Source organism: Panthera tigris, chromosome A3, assembly GCF_018350195.1.
Source record: "Panthera tigris isolate Pti1 chromosome A3, P.tigris_Pti1_mat1.1, whole genome shotgun sequence".
In the NCBI taxonomy this organism is placed as follows: Eukaryota; Metazoa; Chordata; class Mammalia; order Carnivora; family Felidae; genus Panthera; species Panthera tigris.
In genome coordinates this window covers 104,466,344-104,489,420 of record NC_056662.1, presented here as the reverse complement: position 1 = coordinate 104,489,420, position 23,077 = coordinate 104,466,344, and the positions used below count along the sequence as shown (strand labels likewise).

At 39.5% G+C, this 23,077-nt stretch overlaps 1 protein-coding gene across 5 annotated transcripts in view; it reads left to right on the top strand.

Annotated features, from left to right (window-relative positions):
* MTA3 (metastasis associated 1 family member 3) overlaps positions 1–23,077 on the top strand; it is a 225,305-nt gene that overhangs the window by 171,094 nt on the left and 31,134 nt on the right. For 4 of the 5 annotated variants that reach the window (XR_006215907.1, XM_042982073.1, XM_042982070.1 and 1 more), the window contains exons 10-14: positions 8,788–8,862; positions 11,340–11,398; positions 16,454–16,578; positions 20,464–20,615; positions 21,564–21,786. Coding sequence is in view for 4 of the 5 variants with exons in the window: in XM_042982073.1 (XP_042838007.1) it covers positions 8,788–8,862; positions 11,340–11,398; positions 16,454–16,578; positions 20,464–20,615; positions 21,564–21,786 (634 nt within the window). In the remaining variant the exon portion in view is untranslated. The remainder of the gene's footprint in view (positions 1–8,787; positions 8,863–11,339; positions 11,399–16,453; positions 16,579–20,463; positions 20,616–21,563; positions 21,787–23,077) is intronic. The other variant, XM_042982071.1, reaches the window with a different exon arrangement.

The window sequence follows — 23,077 nt, the reverse complement described above, 5'->3', positions numbered from 1 at the left end:
TTCCTTCTTATTTCTGCAGTATCAGGTATAACGTCTCCTCTGATTCTCCTTTCTGATTTTATTTATTTCAGTCTTCTCTCTCTTTTTTTAGACTCGTTAAAGTTTGTCAGTTTGGTTTTAACTTTCCAAAAAAGGAACTCTTAGTTTCATTGATCTTTTGTTTTTCTAGTTTATACTTCATTTATTTCTGCTTTGACCTTTATTGTTTCCTTCCTTCTACTGACTAGATATACTCTTTTTCCTTCATTTTTCTTCTTTTCACTCTGACTGGATAATTTCTAATGACCTGTTTTTGAGTTCACAAATGTCCATTATTGATGTTCCATATTACATTTCTCATTGTATTCTTCAGTTTTAGAACTTGTGTTTGTTTGTTTTATGATTTCTTTCTCTCTGTTGAACTTATTTTGTGTATTGTTTTCCTGGTATTGGGGTCTATGTCCTGATTTCAGTTCTATCTGTTGTTATGCCCAGAATTCGTGATCCCCAAAGACCACTACACTAGGGAGCCGAGTCCGATGTAAAAGCAAAAGAGCCTTTATTCGAGCTAGCTCGAGCTCAATCCCCTACCTGCACCGACGCAGCTGTGAGATACCAGGGAGAGAGAGTGAGTTTCAAAAGGACAAAGGTTTTATTGGGGCCTAGGGGCAGTTGGTGAGGTAATGGCTGTGGCCTCAGCCGATTGGCTGGGGAAGGGTCCGAGTCCTGTTAGGCAGGTGGGGGGGGGGTGCTCAAGGGGAGGAGGTGTGGTCAAGGTGAAGGACACAGAACAAGATGGAGACCGCCGGCATAGGCCCGCCCTGTCATCTGTATTTTCCTGGAGCTCACTGAGCTTCCTTAAAACCATGATTTTGAAATTTTTATCAGGAAATCATAGCTCTCCATTTCTTTGGGGTCAGTTGCTGGAAGATTACTGTGTTTCTTTGGTGATGTCATGCTTCCTTACCTTCGTATTTCTTATAGCTTTGTGCTGATGTTTGTGCATTTGACTGATCAGTCACCTCTACCAGACTTTACAGACTGGTTTCAGTGGGGAGGGAGAGACCTTCGCCTGCCGTGGATACAAGGGTGTGGGAAGCTTGTGTATGATGGTTCCAGCTCTTGGGAAGGCCCATCAGCATAGTGTACATTCAGTTCCATCTGCTGAGGTCAGTTGTCGGTTGAGATTGCAGGGGTCCTCAACGGCCCATTCTCTGGGTGTCTGCAGTGGCAGTGAAGGCTGCTGGGGATCTCCTGATCTCTTTCTCCCCCATGGGGTGTGTCATTGCCGAAGGGATCCCTCTTGGCATTGGATCTGGCTTCAGGGTACCTTTGCCATGGCAGTGGTGCCTGGATCAGCTTGGGTCAGAACCAGGAGCGGAGCATGTATGCTCCCAGAGTGACAGCAGCCTGGGGTCTGGTGTGCTGGCTAGCCTGCGGTGTCGGTGACCGAGAGGTGAACTCATGCAGAACCACCATGGAACCAAGGTCTGAAGTGTGGGTGCATGTGGAGCAGCCAGAGTTCTGGGGTCCCGGATATGCACAGGGTTGGAGATGGGGGCTGGCAGCCCTGTTCCTGGGGTGGGGACACAGCAGCATCTGGGAGGGGTGGAGCAGCATCTCCCTCCCTAGGAGGTCAGTATCAGCAGTGGCTGTTGGTTACCTCAGTGGCAGAAGCCGTCAGTTTCCTCTGCAGAATAGGCTGCTGGAGTCCACGCCAACAAATACTACAGAGTCCTCAGCTGTGCACATGGCAGGGAGTCTGCAGCTGTCATGAAGGCTGTTGAGGTCCTCGAGATCCTCAGTGGCAGTGGCTGCCAGGCTCCTCTGCAGAGCGGGCCACTGTGGACCACACTGGCACCCACTTACACTGATAGCCTTTACCCTTCTTCTTTGTTCTTAGCCGGTTCCAGGTGTCTCAGCTAAGCCTACCTCCCTGGTGATCCTTTTTCTGTGGTTATTCTTCATCTTTTGTGCCACTGTGTTGCCATAGCTTCTTATTTGACTCTGATCCTCCCAGGGCTATTTTCATTGTCCATAGCTGTGGGATACAAAGACAGGTATCTCCTGTCATAAAATGTTATAAAGTGGTTATTGTTCTAAAGTGGTTCCTAATTTCATATTATCCTTCGAAGATCTGTGGGATGGATCTGTAGTGATGCCCCCTCACATTCCTGATACTGGTAGTTTTCCTCATCAGTCCAGCAAGGACTTAATCGATGTTTTTGACCTTTGCAAAGAACCAGTTTTTTGCTTGCTTGATTTTTGTTGTTGTTTGTTTGTTTCATTAACTTCCACTTTTATGTTTGTCATTTCCTTTCTTCAGCTTGCTTTGTGCTGAAGTGCTTTGTCTTTTCCTAGTATCTTTTTAAGGTTGAAACTTTTCTTGTAATCATTTGTTGAGAGTGTACTTAGCTGACAGTGATTTTAGCCTTATCTTAAATTTGTCTTCCTGTCCTCTTTAACAAAAATGTTATTCTTTTTCTTTTTTTTTTTTTATGTTTGTTTATTTTTGAGAGAGAGAGAGAGACTGAGTGTGAGCGAGCGGGAGAGGGGCAGAGAGAGAGAGGGAGACACAGAATCCAAAGCAGGCTCCAGGCTCTGAGCTGTCAGCAGAGCCCGACGTGGGGCTCGAACTTAAAAACTGTGAAATCATGACCTGAGCCAAAGTCGAATGCTTAACCGACTGAGTCACCCAGACACCCCAAAAATAGTATTCTTTGTAGAATTCATTTGTTTTTCTTTTTCTCTTTCAGTGCTCTAAAGGTGTATCTCTATCTGGCTTACGTAGTTTCTGATGAGAAGTTCTTACGTATGTGAATGTTTCTTTTTCTTTGTGCTCAAGATTTTGTCTTTACCTTCAGTTTTGGGTTTTGTTTGTTTGTTTAATAGCAGTTTTATTATTACTACAATGCACCTGGGTATATTTTTCTTTGTAATTATTTTAATGAATTTCTGAGAACTAAGGTTTACTCTTTGTGTATTAGTTTGTACAATTTATAATTTAGATTGATCTATTTTTCAGTGCACTAATTTTCTCTGCCATGTCCAGTATACTGATAAACTTCTTAAAGGAATTCTTCAAATATGTTAGCATATTTTGCTAACATTTATGTTTTCTTTTTTTTTTTTTAATTTTTTTTTTAAACGTTTTATTTATTTTTGAGACAGAGAGAAACAGAGCATGAATGGGGGAGGGTCACAGAGAGAGGGAGACACAGAATCTGAAACAGGCTCCAGGCTCTGAGCTGTCAGCACAGAGCCCGATGCAGGGCTTGAACTCAGGGAGTGTGAGATCATGACCTGAGCTGAAGTCAGACACTCAACCGACCGAGCCACCCAGGCGCCCCTATGTTTTCTTTTTTATGCTTTTCTCTGTTTAAATCCCTATCTATTCATGTGTGCTGTCTTACCTTTTAAACCCAGTCCTTTAATATATTAATCTAATCTGTAGTTGGACCGGGTTTGGATTTGGTGGTTGTTCTGTTTACCTTCAGGGTACCGCTGTATTGGAAGGCCTAACCAAAAATTTCATGTGCTGCCTTGATATCTTTGAGCCTCACTGGGCCACAAAAACTTCACTGTGAGTTCCACTCCTTTTGCCAAATATATCCTTCACCAGCAGGAAAGACTCCCCACCTGCCAAGTTCCAGCTCCCCCGCAGCCTTCAACCTCATGGGTTTCACTTCCCTGCTAGCCTGCAGAATTACTGAGACAGGCCAGTCACATCTTCCCCTGGGAACTCTCTTCAGAACCAGGGCACACCTCACCCTCTTGTTACACAGAACCTCACTTCCGCAGCCCCTAGTGACTCGCTGTGGCCCTACATGGTGTCATCTTCCCCTGGACTGTGAGTATCTGTGACTAATAAACCAGTCAGACTCCTCTGTTTTGTCTTCAGTGTCGTGTGTTGTACGTCCTGGCCATCTGATACTGTTTTGAGGGGCAGGTTCCTCCCCTCACTGAAGCAATAAATAGGAGGTGATCTGAACATTCACAGACATCAAATTCTTACCTATGCTTAATGTGGGGCCTGGAATGTGGGAGGGTTTCTTCAGTGCTCCTGTCTCAACGTCAGCAGGCCCAACTACTACAGGGCCTGTCTCCACGTTTTGATAAGTTGTGTTTTCATTTTCATTGCATCAGTATTTTTTGTTTTTCTTTCTGATTTTCTTCTTTGGCTCATGGATTATTTAGAGGTAAGTTCCACGTATTTGCATCTTTTTCACATATTTTTGTTACTGAAGTCTAGTTTAATTCTGTTGTGATCAGAAAACATACTTTGTAAAAAAAATCAAATTTTACATTTTTGAGATGTGATTCTCATCCTGTATATGGTCTTACTATGGTGAATGTTCCATGTGCTCTTGAAGAGATATTTTGCTATTTGGTGGAATGTTCTATAAATGCTACTTAGGTCAGATTTATTGATGGTGTTCAAGTCTTCTGGAGCCTTACTGATTTTCTGTCTACCTGTTCTGTTGAGAGAGTAGTATTGAAAGCCTCTAGCTATGCTTGTGAATTTTTCTGTTTTTCTTTTCAGTTACAATAGGTTTTTGCTTTAATTATGTTGAATCTCTGTTATTAGGTACATACATTTAGGACTGTTATGTTCTCATAATGAATTGACCCTTTTGTCTTTACATCATGTCTCTTTATCCATGGTAATATTCCTTATGGTGAGGTCTATTAATATAACCACTCCAGCTTTATTCTATTGATTACATGGTATATCTTGTTTCCATCACTTTATTTGTGTCTTACTTATGTTCGAAGTGGGCTTTTTGTAGACTGAATACAATAGGATCTTTTTTTTTTTTTTAAACCAGTCTAACAGTCTTTACCTTTTACTTGGATTGTTTAGACCATTTACCTTTAATGTAATTATCAATATTACAAGTTTTGGTTTAAACCAGTCATCTTCCCATTAATTTTCCATTTGTCCCATTGTTCTTTGTTCTTTTCCCCTTTTTAAAATTAATTTAAAAAAATTTTTTTATGTTTGTTTTTGAGAGACAGAACACAGTTGGGGGAAGGACAGAAATAGAGAGAGAGACACAGAATTTGAAGCAGACTCCAGGCTCTGAGCTGTCAGCACAGAGCCCGACACAGGGCTAGAACCCACTAACTGTGAGATCGTGACCTAAAGTGAAGTTGGATGCCTAACCCACTGAGCCACCCAGGTGCCCCTTAAATTAATTTTTTTATTCCAGTTTTATTTCTACTAGTGACCTACCAATTAAACTTTTATTTTTGTAGTGGTTTACAGTATACATCTTTAATGTCCTACAGTCTGTCTTCAATCAAACTCACTTAGGTCACATAGATTATAAGAACCATGTGATTGGGATGCCTGGTTGGTTCATCCATAGAGCATGTGACTCTTAATCTCTAGGTCGTGAGTTCAAGCTCCAAGACCCATATTGGGTGTAGAGCTTACTTAAAACAAAAAAGAAGAAGAAGAACCATGTGACAATATATTTCCAGTTCCTCCCTCCCATTCTTGTGCTTTTTTTGTCATATATAATTCTGGCTATGTTCTAAATCCCACAGTGAATTATAACTTTTTTGGCTTTAGACTGTGATCTTTTTAAAGAGATTTTTAAAAATATTTTCCCCCCATGTTTATTTATGTATTGTTATTTATTTTTAAAAATGTTATCACTTCTGCTCCTCTTCATTTATTTGTGTAGATTCAAATTACATCACCACCACCACTTCTCGGCCTTTTAGCTAAGATCAAGTGCAAATTACATCACCGCCAACAGGGGCTTTCTCAGGTTTCCTGCTCTGGCCCAGATCTTTCTGATGAACACCTGATGGAGACCCGTGGCAAATGTGGATGGATTCCCCTAGTGTCTAGAGATCCCATAGATGCTACAACAGTTGTCCTAGCTCACTGTTGACCTTTAATAATTTGGTAAATTTTTGGCTGTTTTCTTCTTACTTTGGTTTTATTTGTTATATTTATTTATTTATTTATTTATTTATTTATTTATTTATTTATTGGTGCTTTGCCAAAGTAAAAGTAGCTCATGAGTCTAGTCTTTGAGTACTGAGTGACTTTGGAATCCAGTTCAGTTGATTATCTTGTAACATTAGCTCAAGAATCGGTATGGTTTTGTAGGTTATCTGGGTGTTTTCTTCTCATTTTTAAGGTGGGAATGACATTATCTAGCTTAGGGCCTGCTTGGGATTCTCCCTCCCTCTCCCTCTCTCTTCCTCCCTCTGCCCCTCATCCCCAACTCATTCACTCTCTTAAAAAAAAAAAAAAAAGGAATTGGGCTGCTGAAGGAAAATAATTATGATAAACAAGGAAGGCAATATAGATAGCTTCTTTAGTTTTCCTTTCTCTTTTCTGAAACTCATCCTGAGGCCTTCATTGGCATTCAAAATCAAATTCCCCCAATGTTCTCTCCTTAGTACCTTTGATGACCAGAGTTCTCAACTTGGTAGCATAACCCAAACCTTTATTCCTGAGGGTTCTGAGCCCTGAGTTAGAAGCTGTTCTGTGAGAATAAGTCATTCATTAGTCTGTGGTTGGTATTGCTAGCCAATGCATTACAGGCAGAAAAGGCAAATCATATTTAGAATAATTGTCTATTCAACAAGAACAAGATGTCTGTTCATTCCAGGATGCTGAGAGTCTAATGTAACTGACATGTTACCAGGAATGGTGCCATGTTGGAAGCCCAGTGTACATTGTTCCTTGCAGATTGGACACCTGGAGTAATCAGATCAAATTTGGTGAGAGGATGTCCATGTAGGGGTACCCATATGTAATCTGCTTGCCTCTGTGTCCATTTTGTTGATGTGTCCTTTGAACAATCATTGTTGTGGCTAGGGAAACAGGCTGGCTGATAACCCTAGAGATCATCTTGCCCTCTTGATGTTAAGAGACCCTCCTCTCCAGAAGGAGCCTTTGATAAACATGGGGATATAAAGATCCTCACACTTAGGCCCATCAAGAAGTGTCTGTCCCACAAACCTCTTTCCTAAGCCTCATTGTTACCAACCTTCTAATCTGCTTCCTTTCAAGTCCCTCCCTGATCATTGTGACAGGTAGATAACCACTCTCCCTGAGTGGGTATGGATTAGTACCTCTGGCCAGCTTTCCTTCAACTCAGACTAGGAAACCAGATGGTGACTCTAATGCCCTGCCCTTTTAAAGGATCTTTCTTCTTCACTGTGCTTTAGAGCCACCCCTGCTCGGGGCCAAAATGCTGCAGCAGAATTCTGGCTCATGCCGGTATATCATGCAAAGCCATCTGCCACATTCAGATTTTTTTCCTTCTCACTTGACAGGTCATAGGGAACTCCTGTGGAGCCATGAGGGTTGAGGGAGAAATGATACTGCAACAGGAGTAGACACACTGGGACATGTCATTTGTGCCTTCAGGGCCATACTTCTTGATAAGAGAGTGGTGGTGCTGAGCACAGCTGATTAGGACTTGATGGCTCAGATAAAATCTGGCTGATGATGAAGCTCAGGTTACATAGTCACTTGGTTTCCTTTTCTCAGGCTTCCAGGTAAATAAATGAACGCCAGGGGTGTTTCTCAGGTGAAGAATAGTTAGCAGATGAAGAGGTCTTAGCTTGCTTGAAGCCCTAGGGGACTGTGCCCGTGACTGTCCTCTGAGGTCTTGCCTTGTGAGGTCTTGCCATGGGCTCCTTACCCCATCCCTCAGACACTTTCAACTCCCATTAGATTGCTTGTTGGGTTGTAGAAAACTGTTTGCTTTAGCTGCAACGCACATGCCAGTGGCTGTGCTGATTGGGTCCTTTAAAGAGACCACATTCGTAACTGCTGTTGGAGTTGCTACCCAGTTAAGCTTAAAATAATTTCCTTTCTCAAAACTCCCATCTGTTTTCTTTTCATAGCAAACAGGTGAGTGAAATGTTGAGGTGATTAAAGAATAGTGTGGATATTGTACACATGGATTTCAAGCAGACCTCTAGCTGCAGTGGGGTCTGGGAAGTACTGTTTTGATTCTCTAATCCCGATGGTGCATTAGGGCAAGTTAGCTAGAAGTCAGAGAGAGTGCTGAGTCACCTATCTGTAGAATCTGATGCAACCGCTACAAACTGTGACCGTTGACAGTCATTCGCTTGAAGGTTTGATCTATTCCCATGTGCATCTGGGATGACTGACAGATTTCCCTTTACAGAGGGAATATACTGACATATTCCTGAATATATTCTTTGGCTGTGGGTCTCCTTAGTGGGCGTTCATTTGGCCAGTTTTGAATAATTATGGAAAATAGCAAAGGGTAAGCTTCCTGTTTTTCAAATGCAAGACTACACTCAACCGTGTACTCTTTCAGAGGCTTAGGTTTTATTTTATTTATAACAAAATAGGTGAAAATAAAGCAGTTTTGGAAAAGATGAGAACGGTTACTGCAGAGACCAAACGACACCCAGTTGTAGCTGGCATCTTTGGAAGTTAAAGTAACTTGGGCTAAATCTATTTAAATGTCATTTCTAAACATTGTGCTACTTCAGTGCCACCTGTAGCCCGAGAATAACTTTCCTGAATAGGTCCTGAAATATTATCAGTCATAATGTTTATCATCTGTAACAAAATGGGAGCTGAGAAACAGACTGTGTTGTTTTAGAGTTTCTGACTGAATGTAACTTGTTTGGGGTACACTTTGCTAAGAATTAACTTTAGTTTTCTCAAATACTTCTCCTAGAGTGAATCTTCTGTGTGGATATTTGCCTCATTATTTTTTAAAACGTGACTTAAAAAAAGAAAGCCGTTCCTACAGTAATGCCTTGTTTTCATTATCATGTTAAATATTTTTTCAGCTCCCTTGGAAATCATTGACTAGCATCATTGAATATTATTACATGTGGAAAACTACTGACCGATATGTGCAGCAGGTAATTTTCTTCATACTGCTACCAATACTATTGCATTAAAGTGAGCTTTCTTTTTAGATCTTAGTATTTCTTTTCTTTTTTTTTTTTTTTTTTAACGTTTATTTATTTTTGAGACAGAGAGAGACAGAGCATGAACAGGGGAGGAGCAGAGAGAGAGGGAGACACAGAATCTGAAACAGGCTCCAGGCTCTGAGCTGTCAGCACAGAGCCCGACACGGGGCTCGAACTCACGGACCGTGAGATCATGACCTGAGCCGAAGTCGGACGCTTAACCGACCAAGCCACCCAGGCGCCCCTATATCTTAGTATTTCTTAGCAATACACTTAATTTTAAATTTGTTGGCTTTCTCTTTTCTATACTGTTTTTAACATCCTTAAGATGTTGTTTTAAGATTTTAGTTCTAGTATTTTCTGACTTTAAAGTCACTATGATAAATATTTTGGAAGGATGACAAGGGGAGATAACCACTAGAGAGGCAGTATTATCCTTGCAGGTGCCTGGTGCTTTGTCTCTTTCTGAGTATAGTTGATAGGAATGGCCTAAGATGTGAGGTCATTTTATGAAGTATTAGAAATTCAGATCAATGCCATCAACCATATAGTTTGATATATTTAAAAAAAATTTTTTTTGTGTGTTTTTATTTCTTTTTGAGACAGAGAGAGACAGAGCATGAGCTGGGGAAGGGCAGAGAGAGGAGGAGACACAGAATCTGACGCGGGCTCCAGGCTCTGAGCTGTCAGCACAGAGCCTGATGCGGGGCTCGAACTCACTGTGAGATCATGACCTGAGCTGAAGTCGGACGCTTAACCGACTGAGCCACCCAGGCGCTCCCAGTTTGAGATATTTTAAAAGATATTCTGAAAACCTCCTTAGATGACATTTGTGTCATATATACATCTTTGACCTTAACTGTTAGTCTTACTAGTTTGATGGTCTGGTAGTATGCATAAGTTTTTCTCCAAAATTATTTCTAAAAGCAGGGAATCTTTTAATTTGAGTCTTTCCTTAATGTTCCAAGTTGAGGTAAATCTCTAAATTACTTATTTTGAGTACTATTACTTTGGGGGAAAGGTACATTTTCCTTAGTGACTTCAGTCAATACTTGTTTTTAGATTCTTCTAGTCATAGGTTAGAGGTGGTAAAGAAAGGAGCAAATATATTTAACACAGACATTATTTTCCCTAAGTTATGTGATCACACAGTGACAAGTGTTGGATACTAAATGATCATAGTGAGTTGTCGAGGTCATGAATAATGAAGAGATACCCATGGCTTATTGAAAAATTTCTGGTGTCAACATCATAATACAAAAGTGCTTATTTTAAACAACATAGGTAGAAGTGAAGACCATGTGCTCTGGAAACTTGAATTTTTCAGGGCAAAAAAAGTCCCTTAAAGGTGGTGGAGATGATGGCATCATGAGTGGTTGAAAAGTGGTTTTTGAATTAAATTATTTCCAAAAATTTCTACTCTGTCTCTAAAAATTTTAAGTTGTCGCCTTAAATGTTTTTTTTTTTTTCCTCCTCATTGAGAAAGTGGATGAATGCCTTACATTCTGTTTTGTCTTCTTTTTGGATATCTACAACATGTATTTTTTTTTTCCTTCCTTGCTTATATTCATTTACTGTGTTGATCATTTTCTGGAAATGATTACATAATCTTTCCCCCATTCCTTTACCTACATTTGGCTTTTAAAATCTGATGTGAGTTCAGCCAGCTTTAAAGTTTATTGCGCATCTCTTAACATTTGAGGATAAATGTTTATTTAATTGTACTTGGGACAGTTGTCTCTTTCTTTTGCATGGACCTTGGAAACTAATCATTTTTCAAAAAAAAATTTTTTTTATTTATTTTATTTATTTTTTTATTTTTTTTTCAACGTTTTTTTTATTTATTTTTGGGACAGAGAGAGACAGAGCATGAACGGGGGAGGGGCAGAGAGAGAGGGAGACACAGAATCGGAAACAGGCTCCAGGCTCCAAGCCATCAGCCCAGAGTCTGACGCGGGGCTCGAACTCACGGACCACGAGATCGTGACCTGGCTGAAGTCGGACGCTTAACCAACTGCGCCACCCAGGCGCCCCAAAAAAAAATTTTTTTTAAAGCAGAGTGTGTGTGTTTCTCCTCGAAGGGCTGTAAAGAAAGTAGAAACTAAATTTGAAAAGTTAAAATGGTTACTTGTGAGCCCTGTTTACTCACTCAGGGAGCAGTGGAAACTTCACTTGTTTACAGCTTTATTTTTAAAACCTATGTCTCAAATGTTATTAATACTTGCAGTCTGAACCTCAGAATCTAGTCAGTTGTCTTACAGAACACTGCAGTTTAATGTGCACAGGAAGGGAAAGGCCCTTCTTAAAATGGCAATTTGTGCGAACGATGTTTTAATATTTCATTTTCATGTGAATTTTCTAAGACAATGAAGTGGCAATAATTATTAGCCTTGTACATAAAATATTTTATCTGTCTTTTGAATTAGAAACGTCTAAAGGCAGCAGAAGCTGAGAGTAAACTGAAACAAGTGTATATCCCAACTTAGTAAGTAATGGAAATCTTTTTAAATATTTGTCATGGTATTAATTCTATCAAAACAAAATATGTAATTGTGGTCAGTTTCAGCTAAATTCGGATTTCTTTGTGTATCTTATTTTCTTCCACTACAAAGCATGAGACTTGCTTTCCATTATACCACGACAGTGATTTTTTTTGTCCCCCAAGGAGACAAAAGGACTAAAGGGAAAATAAAATACCCACAGTATACTTCTAGGAACGTTGCAGGGAAAGCATCAGAAAACTAACCTGTGAAACTCTATTACTTGAAACAAATGTGTTTCAGAAAGCTAAGCAGCTTTTGAAACTATGTTATGGAACGGAGTTTTGGGGGATGGGTAGTTCACATTGCCTTTTTGAGGGTGTTGATTTGGTGGAGGATTTTACATTGTTTGCTTGGGAGAAGGGTGAGAGAAAGCAGTAAGAACCATACTTTGTTGGATGAGTAATGAATAGATGTCAGCTGTCTCACATGGCTGGTGTTCTATCATCATTATTTTGGGGGCTTAGAAATCACTATCATATCAAAATGAATGCCAGTTTGCTTTTCATTTGCTACATTTTAAATGAATTGTAATTTTTTTTTTTTTTTTTTTTTTTTTTTTTTTTTGAGATCTTTGGAGTTCGTTGTTCATTTGTTCAGGAAAATTTGGTTTATCAAGCACCTAGTGCTATACTAGGTTCTTTGGGGTTTAAAATGAAATTTTCTCAAAGTGCTATCTACTGCTCCAAGATTTTTCTCACTCTGTGTTTAGTGTAGTTGTTTTATACATAGCATTTTGTTTATTGAATTTTGATATATTAATACATATTTATATATATGTATGAGGCCTCATAGACCATGAATTGTGATTTTTTTTAATGATTTTTTTATCTCAAGGCAGATAACATGTAATTGACAGGATTCATAATTTTTATTCAGAGAGGTAATGTCCCTTCTGCAGTAGTTTCCAGTATTTTAGGATATTTTATTTGAGTAATTGGTAAAAGAGCGACTCCCCAAAGAGAACAGTGTTATGATTCATGTGTCAGATTTTCAGAGACAAGTGTGGCAGCTTTCTTGTGCGTTGTGGTGCTGTCACAGCAAAGGAAAAGTACGTTTAGCCAGTTTTCACCTACTAACCCAGATAATTGTTTCTGTTATGTTTTGCATTGACTTTGTGGGAGTCTCAATTTAAGTCAAAGGCCAGCACGCTCTAGTCTGCAGGCCATATCTGACCCGACGCCTGTTTTTGTAAAGAAAGTGTGGTTGGAACACACCCATACTCATTCATTTATGTGTTGTTTATGTCTGCTTTCGTGCTTCAGTGGCAGCGTTCAGTGGTTTTGACAGAAATTGTAATACCCACGGAACTTAAAATATTTACAATGCCAACCTGATCTAAGTGAATGGTTTTTGAAGATCACGACAGTTTCTAGTCATAACTTGAAAAAAAGTTACATAAATCTTTATCTAAATAGAAGGTATGAAGTTACAGTGAGTTGGATAAGAATCTGAGTCCTTTGACGAATTTCACAATTAACTGTGAAATCGAGTATTTTGAAACAAATAATAGATTGAGAATTACGTTATGCTATCATTCTTTTGAGCCTGGCAGGCTTCTATATACAGAGCACTTTGTTCAGTACTAGAGATAGAAAGGTTAAGAAGACAGGCTTCATTCTAGTGTGGGGAAGACAGATGCCAAACAGTTGCCTAGTGTGACAAGTACTGTAATGGAGAAGAACAGAATAGCTTTTATGAGAATTTACACCAGGGGACCAGACTCTGTTGATGCTGACAGGCAAGATTCCTTGTGGAAGTGAGTTTGAATGAACTCTGGAGGAGGAAGAAGAATTAACCAGTTGGTACAGGCTTTCCAGGTCAAGGGGATCCTGAGATTGGAAGGGGCAGAACATAGTTGAGGAGCCGAGAGAAAGGCAGTAGAGCTTTTATAAAGAGACTGGTGAGGTATGGGAGGCAGGTATGGTCGGCAGGGGCCAGGGTTTACCCATCTGATGAACAGTGGAAATGGATTTTAAACAGGAAAGTGTCATGACCAAATTTGTACTTTCAGATCACTGGCTATATTTTGGAAAACGGTTTGGGGAAAGGGAGTAATAGTGGATGTAAGGAGACCAATTTTGAAGTTCTTAGAGAAGAAAGATGACAGTAGCTTGACCTGGGGTTGTGGCCCTGGAAATGGTCTACCACTTGGAGGTGATTGACTTGTATGGAGGGGCAGAGGGGAAATATCAAGCTAGAGTCCCAGATTTCTGGCCAGCACAACAAGGTGGGTTACTGTGTTCTTCGCCAAGCTAAGACGCTGGCAGAGAAGCAAGTTAGGTCATTCTGAATTTGCTCTATCCCAAAAGGAGGTGTTGAATATGATGTCGGATATATTGGTCTTAAGCTCAGGGGAGAGTTTTGCGCTAGAGATAGAAATTTGAGCTCCATCAGCATATAATATTGTGTTTGAAACCATGGATGAGCTTTATTCGGAGGAAGAATAAGATAAAAGGGTCTTGGACCAAGCTTGAGGAAATCCAGAATTTCAATAAAGTAGGACAGCAAGGTGTGTGCATTATCACAAAAGCTGAGAGAGGAGTGTATTTCAAGGAGGGAAAGAGATTAATTAATTATGTCAGATGTTGATGAAAAATAGCCTGGGAATTTAGCAACATGGAGGTAGGTCACTGGTCATCTATAATGTAATGGTGAAGACTGCATATGAACTAAGGAACTGCAGACAGGACTAGCAGCACTCAGCGAAACTGGCTGGAAAGGTCAGTTGAGAGAGCTCTTTGAGGGGCTGGTTGGAAAAGAGTAACAGGTTTTTTTGATTGTTTTGTTTTTTTAATGTTTATTTTTGAGAGAGAGCAAGGGGGGCAGGGAGGGGCAGAGAGAGGGGGAGGCACAGAATCCAAAGCAGGCTCCAGGCTCTGAGTTGTCGGCACAGAGCCTGACACAGGGCTTGAACTCATGAACCGTGAGATCATGACCTGAGCTGAAGTTGGATGCTTAACCAACTTAGCCACCCAGGCGCCCCGGGAGTTTTTGAAGTAGGAGAAATAGGTTTACATGACCATGAGTAGGGTCCAGGAAAGAGAATTGAATGTACAAAATTCTCAGGAGGGCACTAGGGGTAGAATCTGGAATACAGATGAGGGAAGAGAGGTTTGGGTATTAGATTAAAGGGCAGTTTCATATAATGCAGCTTTAAAAACTTTTTTTGGTATGTTTGTCTTAGAGTAAGTTTATTCAAATGGTCGCATTGACCTCGTTGGTCACCTGAGAATTAACCTGTAGGTACTTGAATTTGCAGAACTAATTTTAAGTGATTCACACATCTATATTCATTGAGTCTTTGCACACTTGTTCTCCTTTTACAGTTATAATGAAGATCAGTGATTTATTCAGTCAAATAACACTCAAAATTCAATTGAACAACTAAAATTGTGTTTGCTTAAGGCAGCTCAATTGTGAATTTGTATTAGCTCTTTTTTAACACATATATTTAGCCCGGGTTTAAATGTCAGAAATTTTCATATTTGGGGGGAAGCCTTCTGATAAGGGGCCATCACTTCTATCTATATATAGTAGATTTTTTAAAATTGAATATTATTACATACCCTTAGAAATCTTAGTCATTATAAATCACCACTTTTAGTTGTGTATGTTTTCAGCTGCAAACTTTAAGAAGAAAAATGCATTCTGTCTTGTTTAAAATATGTTTTAAAAAACGAATTGTCTTGAAAACACATTGCTGGCACAGGTTAGCAGTGTAAATAATAGCCCTGTTACAGAATAGGGACCTCAGTGCACACGGAGTTAAATGATTTCTTCTGGGGTAGCGGAGAGGTATCACCTAAGAGTTACAGTACCAATGCCAGAAAGAAATCGTAATTTGCCATTAGGCCAAGTTTATACAATAGGCTTTCACTGGTAAATGGAATTGAAGAAACAGAGAACAGCAAAGAGGAAACTCCTGAGCCAACTCTGTTGAAACTCCAAGTGTATTGTTAATTGTGAACTCTCATTATTTCAGTAGCTGTGGGGACATAGACTATAATCTGCATTTAGTCATTCAGCATTCATTGCTGACAAATAGTTGGCCACTTTATTTTGCTTGTCTTCTGTCTAGTAAATAGAAGTGGAAGCTCCTCTAGAATGAAAGCTCCTTGGGGTCAGGCACTTTTGTTTGCGAGGCACTGAATAAATATGTTTAATGAACTATGAGTTTATTGAGAACATGTCATGTGCACCTGTGTTGTATTCTTAGGCCCGGCTTTATAAGCAGGGGAATTAGCTTACCCTACACGGGGAAAAGTTAGCCGTGTTTGCACAGTAAGTGCACAAGGTAATCTGGGTTACCTATGTCTGAGGAAGGATGGCCTGGGAAATTTACATGTAGATACTTGATAGGTGCCTCCTTTTTCCTCTTCCTAAAAATTTTTTCTTAAAAGGAAAAAAAAATAAATTGTGTTGGCTTTCCTAATTTAAAGTGCTATTGTAGTCTTCCTCATAAAAATTGAAATGTAGCAGTAGAAATTATTATCATAACCGGTTAAATCTCCTGAAATGCCAACAGCTTCCACTCAAGAGCCAACAACGCACAGAGTCTGCAGCTTTCACACCTGCAGCAGGGATGGCACAGTGGTTTTCTCTAAATACAACACTCTGCTTTGGCTTCATTTATTTGACCCCAAAAATTATCTTTTATTCTTAGGAGACTTCATGATAATAAAGCTTCATGTAATAAAGCTTAGGAACTTGTATCTTTTAAAAGCAGCAGAAGGTGTTCTAAGGAAATTGTATTTGGATGGAGAAGAGCCAATGGCCCTATTTATTTTCTATCAGGCATAAGAGATTGGTTTTTACAGGGCCTTGTTTTGCAAAGATGAATGGTTTGAGTTCATTTTAACACCTTATTTTTACCAGCTTATTTCTTATTTACTAAACCTTCAGATGTTTATATGTAGTTAAGTCGACGATGAGATACAGAGACTTTTGCCTTGTTATACAAGTCATTTTTATCACCTCCCTTTATATTTCATTGAAAGCAGCAAACCAAATCCCAACCAAATATCCGCCAGCAATGGCAAACCTGGTGCCGTGAATGGAGCCGTGGGGACCACATTCCAGCCACAGAACCCCCTCCTAGGGCGAGCCTGTGAGAGCTGCTACGGTAAGAGTTCTCCAGCAGGCCTTTCTTCTCTCCTTGAGGCACATTTGCGGTGGCATTGAGGGGTGGGGGGTGTCCTTTCACGGTGCTGCTCAGAGAGCAGCGGAACGAATACATGCCCGTCCGCCTGAACGCTGTATTTCGCTATTGAGTTTCCTTTGCTTTGCTCCTGTGGAGTCCTGTGTTGGTTGAGTATTCCGCAGCCGTGTTTGCTAAGCCGCAGAGTGGTTATTAGCTTTGTGCAAGCCACAGTCCCACAGAATATAGCAAATCCAATTTTGGAGTTTCTTAGTACACTTTGACAAATTAAAGGCTCCAGAAAATCCTGTCAGAAAGACCTGTGTGTGGATAAACTGCTATTTCTAATCCTCAGACCAGGTTCCCTCAGAATGCACTGGTTTGGGAGATGCTGTTCTAGGGTGTTTGCTTTTGCTTTCAGGGCCCCAGTATATTTATTGGTGTTTATCCATGTCAAAACCTGTCAGACACTGACAGACGTTATATTTGACCCGGATGTTAAATTGGTTTGGTGAGATGAAGTAATTGGTACACTTTTGGTTTTTTTTATCTTGCCTTTTTTTTTTTTTTTTGGTTTACTGTGTGTGTGTGTGTGTGTGTGTGTTTTAAGATTTTTTTTTTTTTTAAGTAATCTCTACACCCAACATGGAGCTCATACTCACAGCCCTGAGGTAAAGGGTCTCATGCTGTACTAACTGAGCCAGCCAGGCACCCCTCACTTTTTATATTTTTATATTATTTAAAATCTTGACGCGCCTGGATGTCTCAGTTGGTTGGGTGTCTGACTCTTGATTTCAGTTCAGGTCATGATCTGTTAGTGAGATGGACCCTCAAGGTCAGGCTCTTCTGCTCTGACAGTGTGGAGCCTGCTTGGGATTCCCTTCTTTCTCTCTGCCTCTCCCCTAAGCACGTGAGCATTCTCTCTCTCTCTCTCTCTCTCTCTCTCTCTCTCTCTCTCTCTCTCTCTCTCAAAATAAGTAAAATTTACAAAATAAAATCTCAAACAACCACATAATCTCTTAATGGACATTAGTGACATTATAATCTATATTTCCTTACAGTCAAAGTGGCCTGGAAGGGAAAGAAACTAATTTTATTGAAAGGCTACTCGGTGCCCAGTTTTTGTCTCTCAGCAGCTCTTTGGAAGGATAAACATAGCTTACTGCCCTCAGGACGTAGGAATGAAGAACACTTGTGCCTCTGCTCCATACTCTACGCCAAGCTTCAGCATTAGAAAAATACTTCTATTTATTTATTTTTTAAGATTTCAAAGTCTAGAAAAGACTTTTAAAACTAGGTCATATAATTATCTTACCTGAAACCAAGGAAAGTGTGAGTCAAATTGCCAACTTCATAGAAATGGTACATGCCTAACCATTTCTCGGTACCACGGAAGCACAAAAGGGAATTGTTTTGGGAATATTAGATTCTTCTGGTCAAAATTTTCTATGTGTTGCATCATGGATGCCTTTGAATTGGAAACTCTTAGATATTGAAGTTTATGTATATTTAAATGAAAATAAAAATCCTACAAACAAATTGGGGCTTAATCTGTCTTTTTTTTTTTTTTTTTTTTTTTTTTTGACAAAGAGAGAGACAGAGCATGAGCAGGGGAGGGGCAGAGAGAGAGAGAGAGACGGACATACAGAATCTGAAGCAGGCTCCAGGCTCTGAGCTGTCAGCACAGAGCCCGACGCAGGGCTTGAACTTGTGAACCACAAGATCATGACCTGAGCTGAAGTCAGCCGCTCAACCGACTGAGCCACCGAGGCACCCCTAATCTGTCTTACCCCTTTTAGACTCATGTAGTCTCACATATCCCTTAAAATAATTATTCTGTCATTTTTATGCGTGTATGACAAATAAGCAATTTTTATTTTCTAATATTTTATAGACTCCTTAAGTAATATTTATCATAAAATGTATCTTATACATGTAAAATTTATCTTTATATGGTGTTTTCTTTTTGTCGCTTTTTAATTTGAGTTAATTATGCAAGGGGAAAGATGTTTGTTGATAAACATTAAAATGACATGGCATGAGTAAAAATGTATCTTTAAATATGAGTGAAATTTCATATTCAGAATCCAAAATAGGTCCATGCCTAATATTTAGGATTCTTAAAATTCGTGTTAATAAAAATCAACTTATTTGACTTAAATGTTTTAAATTATAAAAGGGAAGGTCCTGCTATCTGCAAGGAGTCCACCAGAAATAACACGTGATATGTATACAGTATTATTCTCAATAAACTGAGAAGGACTTTGGGGCACCTTTGGTGGCTTGGTTGAGTGTCTGACTTTTGATTTTAGGCTCAGGTCATGATTCTAGGATCATGGGATCAAGCCTCATGTCAGGCTCTGTGCTGAGTGTAGAGCCTGCTTGAGATATTCTCTCTCTCTCTCTGTCTCTCTCCTCTTCCTCCTCTCTCCCTCTCTCTTTCTCCCCTCCTTCCCTCTCCCCCACTTGCACTCTCTCTCTCTCTCTGAAATAAAAATTTTTAAAAAACAACAACTAAGAAGCAGTTTGATTATAATGGTCAGTATATTTTATCTTTTTTTTTTTTTAATTTTTTTAACATTTATTTATTTTTGAGACAGAGAGAGACAGAGCATGAACAGGGGAGGGGCAGAGAGAGAGGGAGACACAGAATCTGAAACAGGCTCCAGGCTCTGAGCTGTCAGCACAGAGCCCAACGCGGGGCTCGAACTCACGGACCGTGAGATCATGACCTGAGCCGAAGTCGGACGCTTAACCGACCAAGCCACCCAGGTGCCCCTTATCTTTTTGATATTGACTTGTGAAGTGTTATTTGACACCTTGATATGCTATTTGAACATTTTGACCTGATGAAGGTGACTTGCAAGAGGAAGAGTATTCCAAGGCAAACCTACAGAATTATAATAATTTTTATGTACCTCATTAACTTAATGTTTCAGTGTCAGTGTTTTCTGTCTTAAACTTCTCATCCATTGTGAGAATAGAATACTTTAAATGTCATGTGGCAGTAATTCAAACTGCATAACAAAACCGACACAGGCTTGCGGTGTTTAGCTAAGTGATAAATCAGCCGAGTTATTAGGTCTTAAGCATTCTGTGATCTTGGCTGCTGTGCTCACTTGATCTGGACTTACAGTTTTGAAAGGTATTCTGTTTTGAAAGGGAGAAATATTAAAATAATTATTTTGCTCATTGATTAAAATAATGAAATGGAAAACAGATACCTATTTCATTCTTTTTTTAAGTTTCAGAGAGAGAGAGAGAGAAGGGAGAGAGATAATCCCAAGTAGGCTCCATGCTGTGAGCTCCATCTCATGAACTGTGAGACCATGACCTGAGCCAAAATCAAGAGTTGGACCTTAACCAACTGAGCCACCCAGTTGCCCCCCATACCCATTTCTGACAGATTCCTGCCCTAATCACTGGGGCCCCTCTGACCACCTTAAACTCTGAGGTAGTTTCTGAACCATCAATTTGGAAACCTAGATTTAGACTTTAAACATTAATCTAATAATAATGATCTTTCTGGTAACTTATTTCCAGAAATGTACACAGTAGAGAGTATTTTTAATCAACAAAACTCCCTCAGTGATAGCACAGCATATTATATAGGATACTTCATCTAATAGCCTCTTTTAACAGGAGCCACAGACACTCATATATATAGAAATAAAAGGTTTAATGAATTCTGAATCTTGAAAACTACATGTGTGTATTAGACTTTTATGTTTGGGTGGACTGGGGAAAGAAAAATAACATTGTAAGCTAAATATGGCTTTGGAATATTTTTTAAAATATTTGATGGTAGGTGTATTAATGTTACAAATTATATAGCATTCTTTGTTTTTTCTATTTTTCCTCTATCTTTAGCTACACAGTCTCATCAGTGGTATTCTTGGGGCCCACCTAATATGCAGTGTAGATTGTGTGCAACCTGTTGGCTCTATTGGAAAAAATACGGAGGCCTGAAAATGCCCACCCAGTCAGAAGAAGAGAAGTTATCTCCCAGCCCAACTACAGAGGTATATGAGCAATAGTCTTTTATGTTGAGAAATGTCATTTCAATGGCTAGGTCACTCCTTGGAAACAGAAATACAGTATAGGATCACTTAAAAACAAACAAAGCTGTTTTTTATAACTAAACATAGCACCACAAGATTTAAGGCGGGCGTGGAGAGAGAGGCAGGGACATATCAGATTTTTTCAGGTATTCAAAATATTGGTCTTGTGTGATTACTCAGACAAAAGAACAATGTGTGTGGGAGGTGTTAGCATAAGTAGAAAGCTTGCAAATTTAATGTTTTAAGTGCTTTTTTGAAAACAGTTTGCAACCTTTGAATACTGTTGAAACTATGCCTTACTACATAAAGTAATAAATACAAATTGAACCTTTTTTCTGCCCTGGGCTATCATAGAGGGACGAGAAAGTGGTATGGACTCAATCTTGAGTTGAAATACAATTTTGGTAAAATTCTTGTAGGTTGCAGATATCAGGCAATGTCTATGTCTATAGACCTATGTCTTTCAGAGAGAGACTTCTCTTTAAGGGCTAACAGGATTTCAGGACTCCTTCACTATTAAAAAAATAAGATAATTTAAAAACACCTTTGGCAACTTTTTACTGTTGCGAATGTGATTTTGGATTGTTAAGGTCCATTTAAAGACAGAAATACTGGAAAGAGTGCATTTGTGATGAACACAGGGTGATGTATGGAAGTGTGGAATCACTCTGTTGTACACCTGAAACTAATGTAACACTGTGTGTTTAAAATAAAAACTTAAAAAACAAAAATACGATCACACACCCTCCCACCTCCCCGACCCTCTTCCCAAAAGTGCATACTTTTAAATTCTCTCCTGTGGGGGTACAGTATTAAGTTCAGTGGAAAAATTTAAAATTGCCTTTTCTTTTGAGCCTGATGTAAATAGCATTCTGGTTTTCACATGTCTATTGGTGTCTGATTTTGCAGGACCCTCGTGTCAGGAGTCATGTGTCTCGCCAGGCCATGCAGGGGATGCCAGTTCGAAACACTGGGAGCCCCAAGTCTGCAGTGAAGACCCGCCAAGCTTTCTTCCTTCACACTACATATTTCACAAAATTTGCTCGTCAGGTCTGCAAAAATACCCTTCGGCTGCGGCAGGCAGCAAGACGGCCGTTTGTTCCTATTAATTATGCTGCCATTAGGGCAGAATGTAAGATGCTTTTAAATTCTTAACCTTATGTGTCGTGCTTCTGACCATTTTCTCTCCTTCTCTATCTCTCTTTTTTGTTTTTTTTTTTTTTTGTTCGTTTGTTTGTTTGTTTGCAATAAACATAAGTTCTTGTGTACAGCCTTTTATTTGGTTTATTTTTTTAACATTGTTTTTGTCTGCTGCCATTTGTATCATGCCAACCTGAAAAGGAGACCCTGAAATCTCTTGCAGTCCCTCTGCAGAGAGAATAGTGCCCGGCAGAGAATTGGTGGGAGGTGCCCTTGCCCAGTGAGGTTTTGTGATGGAAGTGCCTAAGAACCCTTACTGAAGAGACGCTTTCACCCATAAGGTAGTGTCGCCACGTAATCCCTAAGGATGGCGTCACAGCGCAACTCCAGGGTTGAGACATGCAGTCCGGTCTTACCTGGCTTCGTTAGGTTTGAATAAAAGTTGCCAATTTACACTAATTAGAAATTGCCTGTCTTTGTAAACCTCTCATTTTCCCACGAACCTTTTACAGTTCTACAGTATTATGGAAATTCACAAAGCTGCATTACAAACACCACAATTCTTTGAAGATTTAACAAATTGTAAATGAACTTGAGTGTCTGTGGGTGCATTTTCTGAACATTTGTATTTAGTTTTTATAGGCTAGTGACCATATTTGTGGCTGAGCATTCTTTCTATTTGTCCAATTTGGTTTCCATTTCATAATCATACATATATTACCGTGTAACATTTCCATGACTGTTACTCTCATTTCCAACATGTTCAGTCTTGCTTATGTTTCATTTTTTTGCTTAGAACAAAGGTTTTATATATATATCAGTGAATTGTGGGTGGTTCTGTTATTACCATGTGCCCCTAAAATGTGTCCATAATTTGTGTGTTAGGCTCTGATTCTAGCCTTGCTACATTTAGTCACATGCCTGGCGGACATGTTAGACCATGCAACTTCTTCCCCTGAAGGATGAGAAAACTTGTCTGGCTTAACAGAGAGGAAATCTTATAAACATCGAGTAGATGCTTTTTCTTTGTGAGAAAAGAAATTTATTATGAGATGTTCATTTTGATTTAAAGAGGATATCCATTTAAGGAGTGATGATTGAAAATCATTTTTTGTTCCTAAAGGTGATTTTCAGCAGAATGGTTGAAAGGCTTTACAACTTACAGGTAAAAGCTTTACAAGGAGAAGAAAAGTGCTGTGTAAAGAGAGTGGAAAATGGTAGTACTCTCTTGAGTCCCATGGAGGGAAATTTAGCTACATTAGACTCATGTATATTTGGAACTT